At 39.6% G+C, this 23,440-nt stretch overlaps 1 protein-coding gene across 5 annotated transcripts in view; it reads right to left on the reverse strand.

The window, feature by feature from the left end:
- CPQ (carboxypeptidase Q) overlaps positions 1–23,440 on the reverse strand; it is a 498,122-nt gene that overhangs the window by 111,816 nt on the left and 362,866 nt on the right. For all 5 annotated transcript variants that reach the window (XM_036830877.1, XM_036830874.1, XM_036830876.1 and 2 more), the window contains one exon: positions 7,141–7,232. In XM_036830877.1, coding sequence (XP_036686772.1) covers positions 7,141–7,232 — 92 coding nt within the window. The remainder of the gene's footprint in view (positions 1–7,140; positions 7,233–23,440) is intronic.

Here is a 23,440-nt window from a genome sequence, read left to right on the forward strand (position 1 = left end):
GGTTGTCCATTTTATTGGCATAGAGTTGCTTGTAGTATTCTCTTTGGATGCTTTGGATTTCTTCGGTGTCTGTTGTAACTTCTCTTTTTTCAATTCTAATTTTATTGATTTGAGTCCTCTTCCTCTTTTTCTTGATGAATCTGGCTAATGGTTCATCAATTTTGTTTATCTTCTCAAAGAACCAGCTTTTAGTTTTATTGATCTTTGCTATTGTTTTCTTTGTTTCTATTTCATTTATTTCTGATCTGATTTTTATGATTTCTTTCCTTCTGCTAACTTTGGGTTTTTTTGTTCTTCTTTCTGTAGTTCCTTTAGGTGTAAGGTTAGATTGTTTATTTGAGATTTTTCTTGTTTCTTGAGGTAGGCTTGTATAGATATAAACTTCCCTCTTAGAACTGCTTTTGCTGCATCCTATAGGTTTTGGATCATCGTGTTTTCATTGTCATTTGTCTCTAGGTATTTTTTGATTTCCTCTTTGATTTCTTCAGTGAGCTCTTGGTTATTTAGTAACGTATTGTTTAGCCTCCAGGTGTTTGTGTTTTTTACGTTTTTTTCCCTGTAATTCATTTCTAATCTCATAGCGCTGTGGTCAGAAAAGATGCTTGATATGATTTCAATTTTCTTAAATTTACTGAGGCTTGATTTGTGACCCAAGATGTGATCTATCCTGGAGAATGTTCCATGCGCACTTGAGAAGAAAGTGTAATCTGCTGTTTTTGGATGGAATGTCGTACAAATATCAATTAAATCTATCTGGTCTATTGTGTCATTCAAAGCTTCTGTTTCTTTATTTTCATTTTGGATGATCTGTCCATTGGTGTAAGTGAGGTGTTAAAGTCCCCCACTATTATTGTGTTACTGTCAATTTCCTCTTTTATAGCTGTTAGCAGTTAGTTGCCTTATGTATTGAGGTGCTCCTATGTTGGGTGCATAGATATTTATAATTGTTATATCTTCTTCTTGGATTGATCCCTTGATCATTATGTAGTGTCCTTCCTTGTCTCTTGTAACATTCTTTATTTTAAAGTCTATTTTATCTGATATGAAAATTGCTACTCCAGCTTTCTTTTGATTTCCATTTGCATGGAATATCTTTTTCCATCCCCTCACTTTCAGTCTGTATGTGTACCTAGGTCTGAAGTGGGTGCCTTGTAGACAGCATATAGATGGATCTTGTTTTTGTATCCATTCAGCAAGCCTGTGTCTTTTGGTTGGAGCATTTAATCCATTCACATTTAAGGTAATTATCGATATGTATGTTCCTATTACCATTTTCTTAATTGTTTTGGGTTTGCTTTTGTAGGTCCTTTTCTCCTCTTGTGTTTCCCACTTAGAGAAGTTCCTTCAGCATTTGTTGTAGAGCTGGTTTGGTGGTGCTGAATTCTCTTAGCTTTTCCTTGTCTGTAAAGCTTTTGATTTCTCCACTGAATCTGAATGAGATCCTTGCTGGGTGGAGGAATCTTGGTTGTAGCTTCTTCCCTTTCATCACTTTAAGTATATCATGCCACTCCCTTCTGGCTTGTAGAGTTTCTGCTGAGAAATCAGCTGTTAACCTTATGGGAGTTCCCTTGTATGTTATTTGTCATTTTTCTCTTGCTGCTTTCAATAATTTTTCTTTGTCTTTAATTTTTGCTGATTTGATCACTATGTGTCTCGGTGTGTTTCTCCTTGCGTTTATCCTGTATGGGACTCTCTGCACTTCCTGGACTTGGGTGGCTATTTCCTTTCCCATGTTAGGGAAGTTTTCGACTATAATCTCTTCAAATATTTTCTCAGGTCATTTCTCTCTCTCTTCTCCTTCTGGGACCCCTATAATGCGAATGTTGTTGCGTTTAATGTTGTCCCAGAGGTCTCTTCGGCTGTCTTCATCTCTTTGCATTCTTTTTCTTTATTCTGTTCTGCAGCAGTGAATTCCACCATTCTGTCTTCCAGGTCACTTATCCGTTCTTCTGTCTCAGTTATTCTGCTGTTGATTCCTTATAGTGTATATTTCATTTTAGTTATTGTATTGTTCATCTCTGTTTGTTCTTTAATTCTTCTAGATCTTTGTTAAACATTTCTTGCATCTTCTCAATCCTTGCCTCCATTCTTTTTCCGAGGTCCTGGATCATCTTCACTATCATTATTCTGAATTCTTTTTCTGGAAGATTGCCTATCTGTATTTCATTTAGTTGTTTTTCTGGGGTTTTATCTTGTTCCTTCATCTGGTACATAGCCCTCTGCCTTTTCATCTTGTCTATCTTTCTGTGAATGTGGTTTTTGTTGCACAGGCTGCAGGATTGTAGTTCTTCTTGCTTCTGCTGTCCAAGTTTTAGCATATGATTTTAAATCATTTTAATTTTATATTTTTCTATAAATATATTAATTAAATTATAAACAAAGATATATTTACTAAGAAAAGGATAACGAATGTTAATATTAATTTTATTGCCATGAAAGTTTAGCTATATTTGTTCATTAAAGTAGCCTTTATAGAACTTTTACTGTTGAAAAGATTCTATGAGGAGGAAGAAAGAATACATTCAGAGCAACAAAAAGAAGAAATAATAATTTTTTACATACTGTTTTTCTCAATAATTAATGCTATGTAAGTATCGCTAACTTTACTATTAAACTCTACACCAAATCAGAATGCATAGAAAAAAGAGTGGTATATGTACATTCATATTATTTATTAAAATAATATCTTCCTGCAAAATACTAACATAATTGGCTCCAAGCAAAACTTATAAAATTATCATTTAAGTCAATACAAAGTTATAAATAAATCACTGTATGGAAATAACATGAACATATTTTATGATTTTTATCATATAGATTAAGGATCAACGAATTTTTCTGTAAAGGATCAGATACTTATTATTTTGGGGCTTGCAGACCACATAAAATCTCAGTCACGTAGTCAGTTAAAACGTAAAAACATTCTTGTCTTGAGGTCTGTACATAAACAAATGGATTTGGCTCACAGGCCATATTTTACTGATCCTTGTTATAGATCACTAATAACCATAACTATATCATAAAAATGATAGCAGAGTTATTTTAAAAGTTCAAATCTTTTATCTTTATAATGACCAGAATAGGTCCTCCCCCAAATAAAAGTTCTGTTCCTGTTCAGTATCACCCATACGGATGCCAAGGGTGCACATCAGGACTCAGTTCTCATCAATATGAAGGAGAGAGGCTTTCCCTTTTCTACCCCCTCCTGACTACTCACTCAAACCCGCTTACTCCTCAAGGATGAGGTCCTTATTATAGTTACTTTAAAGTTAAACTCAGCCACCCAGAAATGATTATGCTCTTGACAATGCTTATATCAATATGTTAATCATAAGAATATAGAATAAGTCCTTCAAAATGGGCTGTGTCTTGTAAAACATGCAGAATGTCTTTTTAAAGGTAAGATAAAGAGCTATCCTAAAAAAAAGGCCTTTGTTTTCCCTTTCTGGAATTTCCTTTCCATCACTGAAAATGCAATTCAGACCAGCCACCAGTATATAGACACATTTGTATGAAGGTGACGTGGATATTTTCAAGATAAACAAGCTCTGTTAATGTCATTGCATGTCCTTTGAGTATATATTCATATATATATATATATATATGCCTGCCAACCTCTTAGAAGTTTAAAATCAAGTAATTTCTGATTTCATCCATGTATTTTGTAGGCTATGGTAAAACTCAAAATCTTCAGAGAAATAAACTTTTTTTTTTTCCCCTAGATCTAAGGAATTTCAGTGGTTGAGGAAATTTCAAGCTGGAGCCATTACAGTTTAAATCCATTTTTAAAAAAAAATTATTTATTTAATTTATTTATTTTTGGCTGTGTTGGGTCTTTGTTGCTGCGTGCGGGCTTTCTCTAGTTGTGGCGAGCGGGGGCTACTCTTCATTGTAGTGTGTGGGCTTCTCATTGCAGTGGCTTCTCTTGTTGCGGAGCACGGGCTCTAGGCATGCAGGCTTCAGTAGTTGTGGCACGGGCTCAGTAGTTGTGGCTTGTGGGTTCTAGAGTGCAGGCTCAGCAGTTGTGGCGCACGGGCTTAGTTGCTCTGCAGCATGTGGGATCTTCCCGGACCAGGGCTTGAACCCGTGTCTCCTGCGCTGGCAGGCGGATTCTTAACCACTGCGCCACCAGGGAAGCCCTAAATCCATTTTTTTTCTTGAAGTAGAGTATATTATAGAGAATGAGCTTCAAAACAGTTCCTTTAGGGTTTTACGTTTTTTACAGAGTCCAAGATGTATAGATTCTAAAAGCACCTTCTTAAAAATAATTCGATTATTCTCTTGCACTCTGGACAAAGTGCAAACTTCTAAACATGGTTTGTACCTTCCAGTCCAGCCTCTTGCTTCTCTCTCTTCTCTGCTCCTGCCACTGTGCATCTTGCATTCTACACAGCAGCCACTCTGAATGCCTCTCAGTTTCCGCTGTGTGCTGGGACCTCTTCACCTCCAGCCTTGGCACATGGAGGTCCAACTACCATGGACTCACCTCCTCTCTGCCAACTCCTCTTCCTTATCTGGCCTCTGCGTAGTCCTCAGGTCTCTGCTTAGATGTCATTTCTCTCATGTAGTCTATCCTGACCGCTCCAGAAGGCCAGGTTACATGAACTTTCTGTCTCTGCCATCACTGGTTTGTTCTTTATCAGAACATTCTTAACACGTTATATTATGATTGAAGTTCAGTGGTTGGTGTCCTTCTTTAGATGGCAGTCTCAGCAAGGTCATGGTGAATCTTCTTAATGACAGCATACCTAATGCCTAATACAGTGCCTGAGCCAGTAGGTGCTCAGAGAATATTAATTGAATGTTGCTGGGCCAAGAACGACTCCTATCTGATGTTCTCGTCCACCACAACATAGAGAAGATGATGCTACTGACCCACCCACCAAAGGGCATAATCTGGAATAATCTTATTCCCCAGGAACACTTGAGGCCATAAGAATTGAAGTGGTGAAAGAGTTGGGCATAAAGCATGGTCCTCCTTTGCACAGAAAGTAACGATACTCAGTGACCAAATTCATGACCCTAACTAAACTTATTATTTTTAAGCTCTAAATAACTGAAATAGGGTAATAGAGACTGACTTTGTCAAATGATCAAAAAGGATATAAACACAACTCAGAAAACAAAAGACCTCTCTCTGATTTTGATAATTTAAGTTTATAAGATGTGTTCCTTCTAATCTGGAGATGCAGGGAGAACAATCCAGCAGACCAGACCCTGCTCCCCTGCCCAGCACTCATTGCTCAGCAGCACACCCACTGATTGGGGAGTTCCTCTTTGAACAAACATTTGATGTGGTCCAGAGTATTTCTCAGCTTGTACATTTTGCCCTCTCTCCGCTCTCTCAAAGGTTGTTCTTGATATTAATCTCCTTGTCCCCCATTTTTTTTAAATTGAAGTTTAGTTGATTTACAATATTGTGTTAGTTTCAGGTGGACAGCAAAGTGATTCAGTTATATATATATATTTTTCAGACTATTTTCCATTATAGGTTATTACAAGATACTATATATCTGTATATCTTGTGCTATACAGTAAATCCTTGTTACTTACCTATTTTATGTATAGTAGTTTGTATCTGTTAATGCCATACCCGTAATTTATCCCTGCCCCCACCCCCTTTCCCCTTTGGTAACCATAGTTTGTTTTCTACGTCTGTGAGTCTGTTTCTGTTTTGTATATATTGATACATTCTTTTGTATTATTTTTAGATTCCACATATAAGTGATATCATATAATATTTATCTTTCTCTGTCTGACCTACTTCACTTAGTATGATATTCACTAGGTCCATCCATGTGGCTGCAAATGGCAATATTTCTTTTTTTATGACTGAGTAATAATATTCCATTGTATACAGGTACCACATCTTCTTAAGTCTGTTGATGGGCACTTGGGTTGTTTCCATGTCTTGCCTATTGTAAATAGTGCTGCTGTGAACATTGGGGTACATGTATCTTTTCGAATTAGAGTTTTCATCTTTTCCAGATATATGCCTAGGAGTAAGATTGCTGAACCATATGGTAGCTCTACTTTTAGTTTTTTAAGGAACCTCCATACTGTTTTCCACAGTGGCTGCACCAATTTACATTCCCACTAACAGTGCACAAGGGTTCCCTTTTCTCCACACCCTCTCCAGCATTTATTATCTGTAGACATTTTGATGATGGTCATTCTGACTGGTGTGAGGTGATACCTCATTGTGGTTCTGATTTGAATTTCTCTAATAATTAGAGATGTTGAGTATCTTTTCATGTGCCTGTTGGCCATCTGTATGTCTTCTTTGGAGAAATGTCTTATTAGGTCTTCTGCCCATTTTTTGACATTGAGTTGTATGAGTTGTTTGCGTATTTTGGCTATTAATCCTTTGTCGATCGGGTCATTTGCAAATATTTTCTCCCACTCCGTAGATTGCCTTTTTGTTTTGTTGGTGGTTTCCTTTGCTGTGCAAAAGCTTTCAAGTTTGATTAGATCTCACTTATTTATTTTTGCTTTTATTTCTTTTGCCTTGGGAGTCCCTGTCCCCTGTCTTAAACGTGGTCTTTTATTTCTATTTATGATCTTCCACTATCACCTTCTTGTTTCAAGCTTCACTTTTGCCTTATATTGGTCACTGTCAAACCACACTGTCCTCCACATTCCCAGGTCTGAGACCTCTCGTTGCTGCTATTCCCATGGCTATTATCAATGCTCCTGGCTGACTCAAGGTCTCAGGATGTGGCTTTCAAATACTAGCGCTCCCAGGAGGATTTGGGACATTGGGGAATGGGGGTGGACTCAGTAGGAACAGGGAATGTTAACCTATTACTATTTCTCTGGCATACATGAGGATAGCAGAACTAGAGAGTTTAGGAAAATGGCCACATAGCAGGTGGAATGTTCCTAAGGCTACAGACTAATGGAGAAATAGAAAATCACTCAGCTCCATCCCAGCACCCTCAGCCCACCAGTGCATTCTCCTTTATGGAGCTGGATGAAGACTTCTGCAAGGGGTGTTTGCCAGGGCCAGCCTACCGCAAAGTATTGCTGAGTCTTCAGGACAATAGAGGAAATTCTTAAACTAAAAGCATCAGTGTTTTTGCTGTATTTACACTGATATTACATGTGCAAATGCCCAGCAGTCCATGGCTGCTCTCTTACCTTGTGTAATTGGTAATACTGCAAGGCACCGATTCCACCTTGCTCCTCTGCAGTCCAGAGCACCAAACGCAGAGTCCTCTTTGGACGCAGCCCTGGGAAAAATAATAAAATAAAACAAGTGATTCTTCAGTTGCTTTTGAATTTTTGAAAAATGGCAGGGCCTCTTATCTGCATTCTGGAGGCAGGAGGGAATCAGAGGCATGTGCATTCATCTCTTGCTCTTGTGGTTGCCTGATTTAGGGTGTGGCTGACACAGCAAAGGAGTACCCTCAGGGCTGATCTCCAGGGCAGGTTAATGAAGAAAGGGGTTGTGATAAATGTCAGCCAGGAATTGAGAGCCTCTATTCATATCCTTAACTGGACAACCTGCCCAGTAGGACCCAATGGATGGCCAGCCAAGTTCATTGGGATATTAGATTGCATCCAGAAGATGCAGTTAGGCTCTAGACAGATCATGAGGCCTTCCAATGATTAACTGAAACCCAATCATTTGCCTCTACTTCAAGACAAGGTGTGTTGGGGGTTGCTTCTTAGTCTAAATCCACAAGTATAGCTAGCGGCCCATGCTATCCTTAGTAATGTAATGATTGTGAAGCAGATGCAATGTTTATGTTTACCCAGGGTCATGTTCCCCTCCTTCTTGGAAATAGAAGGTCATTCACTTAAGGTCAATGAAAATGAACTGAATGAGAATGACATTTTATTCATCTCATTAACACACAAACAGCTTGGTGGCTATTTCATTGACTTGGGAAATACAAACTTGTATCCTGCAGTTATTAAAGCTACTAGCAGATCTGGTGTATCTAGAACCATTTTTGAGTGACTGTGTCCGCTCCGTAAAAGCTAACTACAATGGTCAAACAGTATGCTAAAAGTTCCACTTTTTGACCAAGAATTAAAACTCATTTCTGATTTGGACCTGATGATGTGGTTTCTGAGAAATAACAAAGGCAGAAACACGTGAAGCTGGGCTTAAATCTTATTAATAAGATCTGTCCTCTTGCCTCACTGCAGGGAAACCATAGGGAAGGACTCTGAATGGCTCCGAGATGGACACACTACAGACGTCGAGTATAACCAACTGCTGTCACCCAGGCACGTGGCCTTCTTCAAGGGAGCGGGCTGGTCGACCTCAGCCTGGATGATAAATGCTCCTGGGAAATGGAGCTCTGTCCTGCCTCCTCTGGACACCAACAAGTATTCTGCTTTCACAAGTCTAGTGCCAAGGCATTGAAAAGGAGCTACGTTTCTCACTAAACTGAATATTGTGAAGCTACTTTACACTTGAGCATTTTAACATAATTAAAAGAGCGCAGGTTTAGGAGGCAGGCTGACCTGAGTTCCAATTAAAGCCTAGACAAGCAATGTCCACATCCAATTGTTCAGCAAATCCCATTGGTGTTTTCTTCTAAGTCCATCTAGAATCCAACTTTTTACCTCTGCTACCACGCTGGTCCAAGCCCCACCTTCTTTTGCCTGGACTGTTGCAAAACAGTCTTCCTAACTGGTCTCCCTGCCTCAGCCTGTGCCCCTCTGCAGCTGATGGTCTGCACTGCAGACAGCAAGACTCTTGTAAAACTTATACCAGAGCATGTCATTTCTCTGTTCAAAACCTCCAAGAGCCATACTGTAAGCTTCTCAAAGGCAGGTATTTAAGCTTTGTGATTCAATGTGATGCCCCCAGTGCCCAGACTGTTTGGCACATATTAGGTGCCCAATAAATAGGTCTTGAATGAATAAATGAATCCAAAGTGTGGTGCCTCACTAGTAAAATTCAAAGCCCTCTACCACTGTCTCAACCTCATTTCCTAAAACTTTCCTGCTAGCTCATTTCCAGGCAAAATGTTATAGTTGAAAAAGGCAGACAGATCTGGTGAGCCCTGCTATTAATAGGCACTAGCTGTGTAACCACTGGGAAATAGATCTACCTGAACTTCAGCTTCCTTATCTAAAGAGTGGAGGGAATATTACATGCTCATAACATAACACCTTCCCCGGGTGGCTGTGAGGATGAAATGAGGTGTGATGAAGACAATCTGTGTCTGCCATGCAACAGACATTCAATGAATGAATTATAAAACTACATAGTGGATAGCCAGGCACAGAGCACACACTTTTACCCAAAGAGAGAAGGGGCATCTAGATACTCAGGACAATCTTCCAAAGTCATCTGAGCCCCTGCTGAAGAAGAATCGTGAAGTACCCACTGCCTGCTCCACAGAGTCTAACCATCGACTCACACTCAGAGCACAAACTTAAACTGTTGTTGGATTAAGAAATATAATCAGTCTATATCTAAAGACCATAGTCACTGGCTCCTCTAACAGAAATGTGCTTAGTGTCAATTTAAATCAAATGACATTTTGCTTGCAACATAGAAAAAAATAAAAAAGGATAAAGTGCTGCAAATGAAAATTCTGAACATGTTTTTAGATCCATAAAGAAGGGGAAAAAACTTTCTGTTTACATATCTCCTCATTTACCAGCAAAACAGTACCAAGTTATTAAAACGATGGAGTTCTCTAAATAGGGATCAAGGGACAGTTAGCACAAGTTAGAGAAAAATCAATTTTTAAAAGCCAATGCCCTGAATAGCCCCATAGATTTGGTGTTCTACTTGCAAGTCATTACCGTACAGGATTAGTCTCCTTCACATTTCAAATCAGCCAGATAACCAATGATGTTATACTAAGATAACAAAAAAGTAATCGGTTTGAAGTGAGGAATGCTAAGGCCTCCAAACAACAACAGCATAGCTGGTGCATGGCTGGCCCTGAGGAGACAGAGCCACCTCCCAGCCCTGGAGAAGTTCAGTCCCCATCTTACTCCACATTCAAGGTTAAGGCCCAAACAGAAGAGGTTAGGAAACCAGTGGTTAAGCAAATACCTGACTGAGCTGCGAAGTCCCTTTTCCACTCTGACATTCTGATTGTCCCTAGAACCTAAGAGAAATGCATGGGACTTCATTCAGCACTAGACCCTGACTTTAGTGTGGAGTTAGAGCCCCCAGGTCACCTGAGTCCACAGACAGGCAGCATGGGGCACAGAAAGGTGTTGGCTGTGGAATCTCAATAAACATTGTTTGATTCCCTGCTCTGCCACTTCTGGCTCTTTGACTTTAGATTAGTTGCCCAATCTCTCTGAGCCTCAGTTTCCTCATCTACACAATAAGGAAAAGGGGAATTGCCTCATGACTTTGTTAAGAAAATTAAATGAGACCAGGCAAATACATATGAAGCACAGTTCCTGGCACATAGTAGGCTTTCAAGAATTGTCTGTTAGCTTCACTCTACATCACTCCATGAACTTCAGTCTGTGCCAATGATTTCCTGGGAAATCCTGTGAGAGAACTAGGAAGGAGGCATCTTTCTCATTCCTCTTCCCTAGGAACCGTAGAACATCTTTGTTTATACATAATGCATACCAAGCCAAGGGAGAAACACAAATTTCATCTAGCTCATAGAAAAACACATAACCTCTTTCAGCACGGAATAGGCCCTCATTCCAACATAGAGCATATCCAAATCCAAAGAAATAGAAATTGTTTCCTCACTTTAAAAACTGAAGGCCAATCAGAATTTTTAGTTTCTGTATAAAGTAAAAAAGCTTAATAAATCTGAAAACTGAATAAAGTTGATATAAAGATGTCTGCATTTATCATTTTTAAATAATAGAATTTATTGTGTATCTCAAATCCAAACTGGTTTCAAAGCTAGGCATTTTAAGTATATAAAGTAACAAAAATAACAACAACAACAATAATAAAACAATAATAATGACAGCAACACAACAAAGTGATACAAGGTCAAATGCAGGGATCTCATCTTGTAGTGAAACTAGGGTAAATGAATAGCTCCGCAGGAATCCTAGCTCACAGCTGTGGCCCTGGCTCAGTGGTTTACAGCACCAGCCTAAGGCAAGCACATGAAATAAACCTTAGAATTGGAGGTGAGAGGGAGGACCCTGGGCTGAGCTGGCTAGGAGTCAGCTCTCATTGAGGTTTTGTCAGAAGATAGGCAATTAGTTCCTCCATAAATGTAATGAAACCGCCCAGAGATCTCTTGACCTCCTGGAATTTTTATTAAGAACTTCAGATAGCACAACAAACTTTTATGGCATTACAGTTTTTCTCTAAAAGAACATAAACTACAGATAATGTGTCAGAGTTTTGTCTTTGTTTATGAAATAAGACACATGCATTTCACTTTCATTTTACTGATGAGAGTAATAATGCTATTGGGAAAATAGTGCCTATGAGAAAAGGTGAAAACAATCTGGCTGGAGTTTATTTTTTGTTTTGTTATTACCAAATTTAAAGATAAGTAGTCTGAGAGTTAAAGCAATAAACTGAAAAGGTCAACTGACTGTCCTGCACTTGCACTAAGAGTGGGCCAAAATAAAATAAACTTAGATTAATCCAGCCTTGTAGATAGATTTCCCAAATCATGAATTCTAAAGAACACTATTTGTTAACAAAGTGTATTAACCCAAATGCCTGTTTACTACTCTGTTTCAGTACTGCCAGAACTATGTATAAGTACTCTTCTCCGTTCTGACACCCATTGTGTGGAGAAAACACAATTTTCGCTTACAGTAAATATACTCAATTTCCACATATATGCGCTAGCTCATAAATACACTTGTTGTCCAGCTCCCCTTTATCAACAATTCAAAAGAGTGCTGCATTTAGAGATGCCTAATACTGCAATAAACTTGACTAGTATAAGTGCAGTATCTGAATTAAAGAATAAATAATGACATATTAGTATATAAACTGAATGAGATGAGGCAGTAAGCATAGTGGTTAAGCATACAGGTTTTGGGGTTGAGACCTATTTCCACCTTGGACAAGTTACATAATTCATTATATAATATATAAGCACATTATCACTGATGTTTTTAAAACAGGGGGCATGGTTACACAAAGATTCATTATTTTAGTGAAGTAAATTACAACTACTACTCTTTATAGGCAGGAACAGAAAATCACTTGGAGGAAGATCTTTTGTTCTTGGAAGAATCACTTGTATCTTTCTTAGCCATGTAAATATAAAGCAATTAGACAGTTTTGGGGGGCATTGGGGCAGGGCAACAAACTTTTTAAAACTCCGTCTTGCTAGCTGCTTCCCCTTGAGCTATCTGGAGGAACAACCTGGACACTGGGCAGGAGATAAATCAGAGTGTAAGAGGAGCCCAGGGTCTTCTGGGAGGAAAGCCCAGGGTCCTCACCCCTGCTTCCTTGGACAGAGGACTGGGGATGAGAGAACTGTTGGGTCAGGGTGACAATGACTAAAGTCCCGGGGCAGGGAAGGTCCTGGAAAGCACTAAAATAAAGTGATCTTGATGAAGAAAGGAGTCTGGGTTATTGACCTGGGCTCAACACAGTGGCCTAAGATTCAGGGGAAGGGCTAATTGTAGTCTAGCATGTGGCCAAGTCCAGGAGCTCCTCCAGATCCAGCCACCCTAACAGAGGTTATGATTTAGAGAACTGAGGATGGGAATATCAACAAAGGGAGTTGTAACCTTGCTCCCCAAAATGGGCACCACTGTAACTTAGGGCTGCAAACAGTGCCGTGCAGCAGCCAGAAGGAGTCGTACTCACAGGTGGACCCAGCCACAGGTTTCTGGAGGAGGACTGACCCATTTGCCCTGAGTCAAGCCCCAGAGACCTCAGGAGGAGGTAACAGACTTCCTGCTAATAAGGCCTGTAGAGGCTTGGATGATTAACTATAAAGGAGATTGAAGGATGTGATCATATTTATAACCTGTGTTTGTGGAGCAGGTCATAACAGTTATAATTTCCATAATTCAAAGTGAACAGTCCTACCTCATTATAATGATTAGGATTCTATTAGCCAGGAAAATCACTATTAATCATCACTGAAGTAGAAATGCTGTGACTACCATGGTGTGAAGGCCATTTCTGGCCCTAACCCAGTTTTCCACTCTTATCATCCTGCTTCTACCTCTCATCATAAGCTCCAGCCACATCACATTTCCTACCAGTCCCTGACCTGAGAGGCCATGATATCTCAGATTTCTGGTCCTTTGTAGATGCTCTTCTTCCTATCTAGAATGCCCCTTCAACTTTTCCATCTGGCAAACTCCTATTCATTCGACAAAGCCCATCACTAACATTACTTTACCTGGGAAGGCTCCCCTAACTCTAGGGAAAAGTTGGTTGTTCCTTTCTCAGTGTTCTTCTAGAACTTCACACGGATCTCTCTGTTCATTTTCAACCACACTTACAAGTTGATCTCCCCACTAGACCACTAATTTTCTGAGACACTCGTTTCTCTTTTTCATAACCCTGGTCCAGTACCTGATGTGTAACAAGTGCTGAAAAACTGTTTATTGACTGACTGGATGAATGAATGAGTGAATAAATATATTTATATAAGTATAAATACAGCTACTACCTTTTCGGAGAGTGGCATGGACATATATACACTACCAAATGTAAAATAGATAGCTAGTGGGAAGCAGCCGCATAGCACAGGGAGATCAGCTTGGTGCTTTGTGACCACCTAGAGGGGTGGGATAGGGAGGGTGGGAGGGAGACGTAAGAGGGAGGGGATATATATATACATATAGCTCATTCACTTTGTTATACAGCAGCAACTAACACAACAATGTAAAGCAATTATATTCCAATAAAGATGTTATGAAAAATAAATACATAAATAAAGCATACTAGTGACTCTTCAGTTCAGAAAGTTAAGATATGCTCTTTTTGTGAAACCAAAGCCCAGTAGCCTAGTTAATTAGATGTGCTTCAACTTCTACATTTGCTTCAGTCGTTAATACATTTACCTACTTTTGTAGCACAGACGGATCTAGTCAAAATTATTACATCAATAGCTCCTGTTGATCAAGTCATTAAATAAATATATTATGGTCACAGAAATCTTTCCAACAGCTAATTGTATTAAATTATAGGTATCTGCATTTTAAGCTCTGACATCTCTCTTTAATTTTTTACTTCAATATTTTTTCTGATTATAAAACAATATATCCTTTAAAAAATGGAAAACTATAAAGAAATTAGAAAACAAAAACAACCTATAAGCATATTTTATTTCCTTATAGTTTTTGTATGCATGCATTTGTATACATATATAAAGTGGTTTTTATATATAATTTTATACTACATTTTCCACTTAAAAATCATGGCATATGTGGCCTCTATCTATAATAATAATCAATAATCTTCAAGAAAGTGATTCTTAATTTTTTTAGCTATTCTCTTATTGTTGGATATTTAAGGTTTTTATCCTTAGGGCAAGTTCTTAAAAGTAGAAATAATGAGTCTAAATAGTATAAACATTTTTAAGGCTCTTGAAACATGTCACCAATGCCCTAAAAAAAGCTAACCAATATATATTCCCACCAGCAGTGTATGAGAATATTCACTTCTACTTAATGTGGAACTTTTAATCTTATCTCCTTAATTTTTATGTCTGTCAATACATTATATTTATTTTTCGATACTACATTCTACTCATTTTCAGCCAAAATAATTACACCACACACATGCACACTCAATCTGTAGTCTAGTTTAACTTGACTGAGACAAATGTTAAGTTTGTATCTGATGCTTGACTAGAGTTAAAATATGTGAATTTGTTTTTCTTATTTAAAATGCCTGATAGTAGGGCTCTTTCAGTAATATATTTCTAAGATAATGTTAGTATCATGTAGGGATCACAGGCTTGATCTAGCTGGAATTTTAAAACATACTATTTCTTTTTCCCTATCGTTATTTAGAGTGTTTTTATCTGCAAGGGGGTAATAGAAAGCCTGCTTAATGATAGATTTGAACTCTGAATCACACTTCCATTAAGATTTCTACCTTGCAAAAACATCAAGTGGGGAAGTTAAACAAATAGTGCAATTTTTAAGAAATGATGATAAATCAAGTACAAGTACCAAGACCTCTCTTGCAAATTCACATTCACCAATATGATCCTCTAAATTGCATTTCTTGTGAAGATGGTGCTGTCTGAGGGAGCACAAAAGTGTTTGTACTTGAATCAGAGATTATCAACAAGCAATGCATCTCCAACAAGCAACTGAGGTGAGAACATTTCTGGGATCCCTTTTCAACACCGAACAACAGATATGAAGCATAGATGTTTTATAATGAAGGCACAATCTTTAAGCTGCTCCTGTTAACCCTTCCAAGTGCTCTTTTTTAGGGTTATGGTGGAAAGGATGTTATCTACATTTTTAAAGATTTTCCTTGTGCATAAAATGATTTGCAAAGTTATCTAAACTTGTTTTTGACCAATAAATTAATCATAATTTTTATTCTTGGTTCCATTTAAGTTTCAGTTTTCAGACCACAACACATTTGGTAGTATCAATACATTTTTGCAATTGGTTTTGAGCCAAAAAACTCATCTTCTTGAGCACTGCTCCATCCTTGGCTCCCAAAGTGATTGCTGACTGCTCTTGCTAAGGGAAAATCTCACCATGAAAGGAACAAGATCATCAAAATGTCTCTGGTACTCTCCCCCTTCTTTCCATTCCCACTGTGGCTACCATTATTTAAGCCCTCTGAATTGCTGCAGTTGCCAACTAACTGCTTCTTCCGATTCTGTACAACTGCTGCCAGAATTATCTTCCTAAAATACTGCTTTGAATATGTCACTGGCTAAGTGAAAATTTTTAATCAGTCATCATCTGTAGAAGTAGTCTGCCTCTAAACTTTTTTGAATATGCATCTCTACCAGTAAAACATTTGAGCGTGCATCACCATGTACGTATATTTATGAATAAACGACACATATACAATATTGTCAATACATGCAAGAAATATTAGTAAGAAATTAACCTTTCTTTTTTTAGATAGAGAATAAACATTTTCCTGTACCCAGATGATGGTCCTACATAGTGCCTGGCTTTTGAGGCCACTAGTTTATAGCACAGAGTCTGTCCTGTTTAGTATGGCATTCGAGGACCTACGCAGACGGGTTCCAATCTGCTCCTCCAGACTTGCCTCTTCCACTCCCCTTCCAAAAGCCTCATTTCCAGGTAAATTGGCCTCTTCATTTTCTTCCTACCTCTGTGCTTTTCCTCCCGCCATTTATTTCCCATCCTCTTTGCCTTTCCTTTTTTTTCTTGATTTACCCATATCCCAACCATCTTTCAAGATCCAGTTCCAATTCCTCCTCCTCCACTTTCTTCTTCCTCTGAACCTCAAAGTTGCTATTTTCTGTACTAACCATTTGGCAATTAGTCATGACCACTGTACTTTCTGCTCTTGATTTCCACACACAGCCCCTGGTAAATCAAAGAACCCTATACGTATTTGTTGATGAATGCATTAGCACATCTAATGGAAATTGTTTTAAATTGAAACAAGACAGATATAGATTAGATCTGTAAAAAGAACTTTTGGACAGAGGACATTTTTAAACATTAAATCAGTTATCAGTTACATTTGCCTAAGGGAGAGTAAAGCCTGGAAATAAAGCTGGGCTTGGACAGGTTTGGAACATGGAAATAGACTGGAATCTTTGTATCTCTGTTAAATCCAGAATATTATAATTGATGACTCTGCAAATACTGAACTCTACCCACAGGGACATGAGACTGACATATTTTCTAGAGAAGTTTTTGGCCTTACAGGAGATGTGCTGTTTATCTCAAACATTTTCATTCCTCAATTATGAAAAGTGTGAACATATTTGTATTCTCCAGATAAAAGAAAACTTAGAGAAGACTCAGGGTATTTACGTGAAATTAATGCTTTGCAATTTATGCACCTCACATTGCCAAGGTAATGGATTATCTGACCCCATGGGCCTCTTGCTTTTCCAGGTCATTATGTCACATCTTACATATAAAAGCCATTAGGGTAAGGGAGAAATTTTATATAGTCTGTTAAAGTATTTATAGGCACTTGTAAAAGTTTACTTTAGACTTCAGCAGACTGTCATCTTAGAAAGGCTCTCCAAGTTTAACTGCTGCCCTCCGAGGGCCAAGCTTACAAGGCATGTTCAGAGTCTGTGAATACTTCACTTCTGAAATGAAACTAAACCCATGCAGAGTTATGTGCTAAGTGTGGGAAGGAATGTGATGCCTCCATTCTCAGAACTTTTCCCAGGACCCCCTGTCCTCAAACCTTAAAATCAACCTACTAGAGTTCTTTTTCCCTGTGTAGACCGCGACATTTCAACAACATTATTTCCTGTCATGTTCTAACTTATTGATATTTAATGTGCACATATGACGCTTATTAAAACACATCAGCATGGTCCATCTTTGGAGGTATCAACACAAGCATACGTTTAAGAATTCTATTCCATAGAGGAAGAACGTTCTGTAATAGGAGAAGTGAACATACAAATCAACAAATACTCATTTGGACTAACTGTGCAGAAATCAAGAAGATTAAATGGCATAGTCAAAGCTACTTGAAATATCAGACTCATTCATTCAACAACCATTCCTGGTCCAGGAGTGAGGGGTTTAGGGCTGAAAAAGACAGTCATGTTCTTTGAAACTTACAATCTAGAAGACAAAGTGAATAAGAAATTCCCACGTTATTCTTATCACCATTGCCATCACTTTTAATCATAATCATTGTTGTAGGTACTTTGAATTTAATCTAAAGAAGACCGATTTTTTAGAAATTAAGTTATCATTGCTCTGGATGGAAAATGAGGTTACACCAGAGAGAGACTTAACTAGGTTCAAGGGTAAAATTGGGAGATAGGGCAGAAAGGTAATGAAGAAAAGAACTGGAGGAGAGCAGTGACGTAGCAGTAAAAGCAATCACAGCTTCACCAATGTGATTTTAGAGATGGCCAACATTCGGCACAGGCTTGGGGGAGAGGGGACCAAGATTTACGGGAACTCAGTACCAGTACCATACCAGCCACTGTGCCGAGATGTTTCCAGACACTGTATCATATAATTTCAGAAACATGCCTTCATTTAATCCTGCAAAGCAAGTAATAGTGCCTTCCTTTTTTACAAATAATGAAACTGAGAGATACAGAAATTAAGTCACTTGCCCAGTACTATACAGTTGGTAAATGGCAGAGCTGGGATTCTAATTTGGGACTGTCTGATGCCCAATCCATGCTCTTAACCACATCCGGCTACTGCCTTCCCAAGCAATAAGCTGCATGGAAAGATCTGACCCATCCTATGCAACCTCTGCCTTCTTCTGTATTTTTTTAGGTGAAACTCTCACATTAGAGAATATATTCTAACAAAGTTGTTGTATCTGTCCCATTACTCAGAGGTCCACATTAGTGCCTTCAAATTCCATCTAAAACTGTCCAATTTCAAGAGACAGAGTGGCAAGAATATGGCTATAGACGGTTGGGTAAATGTGTTTGGTCAGTAGAGGTGAGGACCAGGGGACCAATGCAAAGTAGGACATCTTCTAGGTTGATAGAGATAAGCAATCAGACACTAAGACATGCAGAAGCTGAACAACACTTGAGTACCCAGATTTATAGCAACGGGAATAACAAAAGTCTTGAACTGTTGGGTCCAAAAATCATCACCAACTCAAAATAGGTAGGAGGCCGAGAAAGAGAATACCTTATCTTCTGTGTGGGTTGCTGAAGAGTCACTGGCATTTTGGGGACCTGAGCTCCAAAAATATTGAAATGAAATCCAAGATCTAAAAAAGCCTAGCGGGCTTCCCTGGTGGCGCAGTGGTTGAGAATCTGCCTGCCAATGCAGGGGACACGGGTTCGAGCCCTGGTCTGGGAAGATCCCACATGCCGCGGAGCGACTAAGCCCGTGAGCCACAATTGCTGAGCCTGCGCGTCTGGAGCCTGTGCTCCGCAACGGGAGAGGCCACGATAGTAAGAGGCCCGCGCACCGCGATGAAGAGTGGCCCCCACTTGCCGCAACTAGAGAAAGCCCTCACACAGAAACGAAGACCCAACACAGCCATAAATAAATAAATAAATAAAATAAAAAAGCCTAGCATCCACTTAGAAAAATTAACAAAATACATTCTCTGCAGACAAAAATCAGAGGGCTTTTCTAAAATTGGAAAATATTACTGTCAAGGTTATTGTGAAAAATAAGCTCCAGATGTAAATATATTAATTTTTGTTGTCAACAATATATCCTATTGGAAAAATAACTCACAAGGACATTGCAGGAGCTTTAATTTCTTCTCAGGAAAAAATTATTTTTTCAACATCAAGATTTCACTGTTTCTGTGAAGAAGATGATATCAGTGGGAGAGTGACAATTGAGTTTAGGAAGATCTGGAGGGAGGGCAAAAAGGTGATCAAGGAGTGGATTGGTGTAGAGTGATTCCATCATAGTGAAAGTATTTGCAGCTCCACTGCTCCTGTGTTAGAGACAGCTGGCCAGCTGGTGGGGAGGTGAGGCTGGGGGAGAGAGGAGAACAGGATTTACTGGGTATTAACCACTGTGCCAAACACCATGCTAAGTTCTTTCCAGACATTATCTCACTTAATTTTCCCAGGAATCCTATAGTACCTGGGAGTATTATAATACCCGGGGCTGTTATCCCCAAGTTACAGGTAAGAAACAAAGGCTAAAAGAATGTAAGTGACTTGCACTGTGTTGCAGAGCTGATAAGTGCTAGAGGCTGGATATGAACCCAGTGTCTGGGCCTCATCAACTAGACCACCCTGATCCAGGCTCCCTTACATTGAGAACATTCTCTGACATACAAAAGACAAAAATCATTTAGGACAAATACTAAAGGCATAGGGAGACCATAGCGGCCAGAACTTCAATACGATGTATGGAGTCATCAGTGTTAGGTCACAGGCATCATCACGGTGGAGAACAAGGCCTGTTTTCAAGTTCTCTATTCACTTCCACTAGGTCCCCACCTTCTAACCCCTCAAGTTTCCAGTGCAACCTTCCTCAGAAAAACAAGGATTGAGATAAATGGAAAGTGTGGGGAAGGAAAGAAGCGGTACAAAGGCAGACACAAAACATAACAGCAAATCAAACACCACCAGCCTGTTGCTTGCAGAAATCACAGAAATTATACAGATCACATTGTGAGCTGCAGGATTTAAGCCACCACCATCCCTATTCCCCCACTATACGCTGCACACGGTGCTCTGAGAAAAGTCGTCACCTTCTATTATAATTTAGCAGGGCCTGATCTCTCACCTGCTTTAATGGATGGATGAACAGATGAATGAATGAAGGAACAAAAGAATAAAAGAAGAGAAGAAAGAAAACTAATCGAGAATTAAGAAAATCCAGAAAGGAAATGACTAGGCTATAGTGATATAGATATGATATAGACATTCTCAAGTCCCATTTCAAAAGATGAAAACCAGATAGTAACCCATGTTTCTTTTTATATAGAATAAAGAACATCTTTTTTTTTTCCCTAGTAGATAAATAATTCCTTAAATAAAAACTGCTGACCATAAACAGCACTGCCACAAACTCAAGATGTGGACACCCTACTCTGTCCCTCCCAGCCCCTTCTGCCAACACCACCCTGGTTGGGGCAGCTGTCAGCAAGCCACGCTCACTCCTGAGACCCTGCATCTATCCTCTATGATAAGGAAAAGTCAGATGTGACATGAAGGAGATGAGGGGGAAAGTGTCTGGACCAAGTAGAAAGAATGCTGGAATTTGTCAAACAGAGACTCCAAGAATCCAGAAATGCAGGTGCCCACCTGGCCTGGCTCTCTGAGGCCCTGGAAGGTGTGCTGTGGTCGCTGGAAGGCCAGCACAGAGCCTGTGCACACGGGGAGCAAGTGCCCAGGGGCTGGTCTGCGGGCACCCGAGCGGCTGGTGGTGTGCGGTGGCTCGGAGGCGTCCACGCTGGACTGTAAAGAGATCCAAAGCCAGGGCCACAGCCTGGACCTCAGAGCCGACCAGGTCAGCGTGTGAAGAAGTAAGTTACGAGGCTGTAACGTACAGCACAGGGAATATAGCCAATATTTTACAGTAACTCTGTATGCAGTGTATTCTATAAAAACATCAAATTAACACGTCGTACACCCGAAATACAAACCAGGCAGACTTCCATGGTGTCATGCCCACCCTGATGTGGACAGGAGAACACTAACTAGAGAACAGAGATGTTTGCTAATGAGGTAAAGTAAAAAGTGAAAAGAAAGCTAGCATTTATTGAGTGCCTACGATGTGCTAAGGCAGCCTGCTAAGCACTTTATGTGCTTTAGTTCCTTTAATTTTTCTCAACAGATCCTCACAGGAACACAAGGATGCAGGTATTATTTTTCCTATTTTACAGATCAGGAAACTGAGGCTTAGGGAGGTGAAGGAAGCAACTCACTTGTGGTCACATATATAATAACGGCAGAAGCAGGACTTGAACCCAGGCCCTTCTGATCCCAAAGCCCATGGTTGAAGCCTGTATGGGGGCCCTTCAGTGAGCCTGGTGGGCTGGGGCTGACTCACATGGGGATTAGTCCTGAGGGAAGCAGCACAGGCATCTGATGAAGACGATAACATGCTATCATCGATACACACTCACAAGACTCCAATAAGAAAAATATGTGCTCAGCCAGTCACAAAACTGAAAAGTGAGGAACCCAGTCCAGAGGAAGAGCTATTCTGTCGGCACTAGGCCCACACTGGCTGCAAGTTGAAGGTACATTTGTACACATTTGTATAAGCAGACAATCTAAAATGTCCAAGCATAAACCAACATATTATTTCAGGATCTACTGGGCTATCGATCCAGCTTCCCAGTTCTCCTTGGCCTGACTCACTACCATGTTGCTTAAATCTATTTTTGCGTACTGGGGAATCAATGGCACAAAGCATCAAATCGTTCTGGGCAAGTAATTTTGTCTTTAAATTCTTCCAATGACAACTGGCATTAAAGAGGTTTTAAAAAAAAATAGAGATGTCAGGCCACTTCCTCAAGGGCTGGACTTCACAAGGACCTAAGGAGGGAGGATGGCTCACTACTCCACCACCCAGCCACACATATGTTCATGTGCTCTGTGTGATAACCATGTCAATTTATTCATTTTTGAGCCTTGAAGCTGGATTACTTTGAGTCAACTGCCTAATCTAAGTCAGACTATTTTACTGTTCCAGCATTAAATAACAGCACCAAAGTGAATCTCTCCAGCACCTAACAGACTACAGGCATTAAATGTTAAATAAACAAGACTTATCCCAGTGTTTTGCAGCCCACTTCTTTATAGTATTAAAACTTGCTTCATCCCCCTGAGGTTCCCAAGTAAGAAAAACAGCCTGTTCTTTATTATAAGCAATAACAATTTCTCCTCCCATCTAGAAAATACATGCCATTGCCCAGAATGAAGTTTATTTCAAGAATTAGATCACCTTAGACTGTAAAGCATAACTCTGTTCTGGCTGCCTCAGAAATCACAATCCACTTTGAAAATTTATACACATTTGTCATTTAGAAATAGTTCTTTGCTTTGGCTTTTGAGCAAGTAAAGGATTTTTCTAAGGACAGTGTCAAATAGCCCCATGATGACTCCCATTTTGGTATGCTAATCATTATCTTCCATTATCAGGCTACAGACACTGTCAGTTTTGAAAACAGCCTCTTTATGGAAAATAAAATATGAGTCAGGAGGCAAGCAAGTTCTCAGAGGCATTCGTGTGTCATTTTATCCCAGGCAGTACCTGTGGCATTTCTACAGGGTGGGCCTGCTTTCATCAGCTGCCAGGGGCATCGTGGGAAGACACTAGCTCTCAAAGATCTGGCTGAAAAAACACTACACAGCTTCTGTCAAAACAGTTGGATGCCAAAAATTAAGCCACACAGAAAACTGTTGTGTAAAACTCCCAATGAAACAGAAGATTCTGTCTCTCTCAAGAGAAGCCCCTCTCATTCTAGGACCAGCTGTTATAGACTTCAGTATACTTGGGGCGCGTCTGGTGTTCTACAGAAGAAACTCTTTGAACAAACAAACTCTGGTGGGGGTAGGAGACAGGATTGCGAGCAGGAGTGTGCTTTTTAATGACCAAGGCTGAACAAGCTTTCCTCTGGTTTTCTTTTATGTTTCTTCATAAAGCATATTTCATGCTTTCCTGCTATTTTGTAGCGGCTTTTTTTTTTTCTAATATACTTAGGTTGCCAAAGGAAAAAAGCATCTCTGCCCCCATGTACTCTATTTAGCTGCAAGACAAGTTTCAACTATTCCATGCAGAAGAATGAGCCAGCAACCTGCCACAGAGGTCAGGTAACAAAAGGCTCCCTTCAGAGCCTGTCAGCTTCCAGGCTGCGCTGCTCTGCGACCAGATAAGTCGGACCACTGTGTGCCTGGGTCCTCCCGGGCTGCCAGTGAGGTTGCTGGCATCACACGTC

The sequence above is a fragment of the Balaenoptera musculus genome, chromosome 17, assembly GCF_009873245.2.
Source record: "Balaenoptera musculus isolate JJ_BM4_2016_0621 chromosome 17, mBalMus1.pri.v3, whole genome shotgun sequence".
Classification (NCBI taxonomy): domain Eukaryota; kingdom Metazoa; phylum Chordata; class Mammalia; order Artiodactyla; family Balaenopteridae; genus Balaenoptera; species Balaenoptera musculus.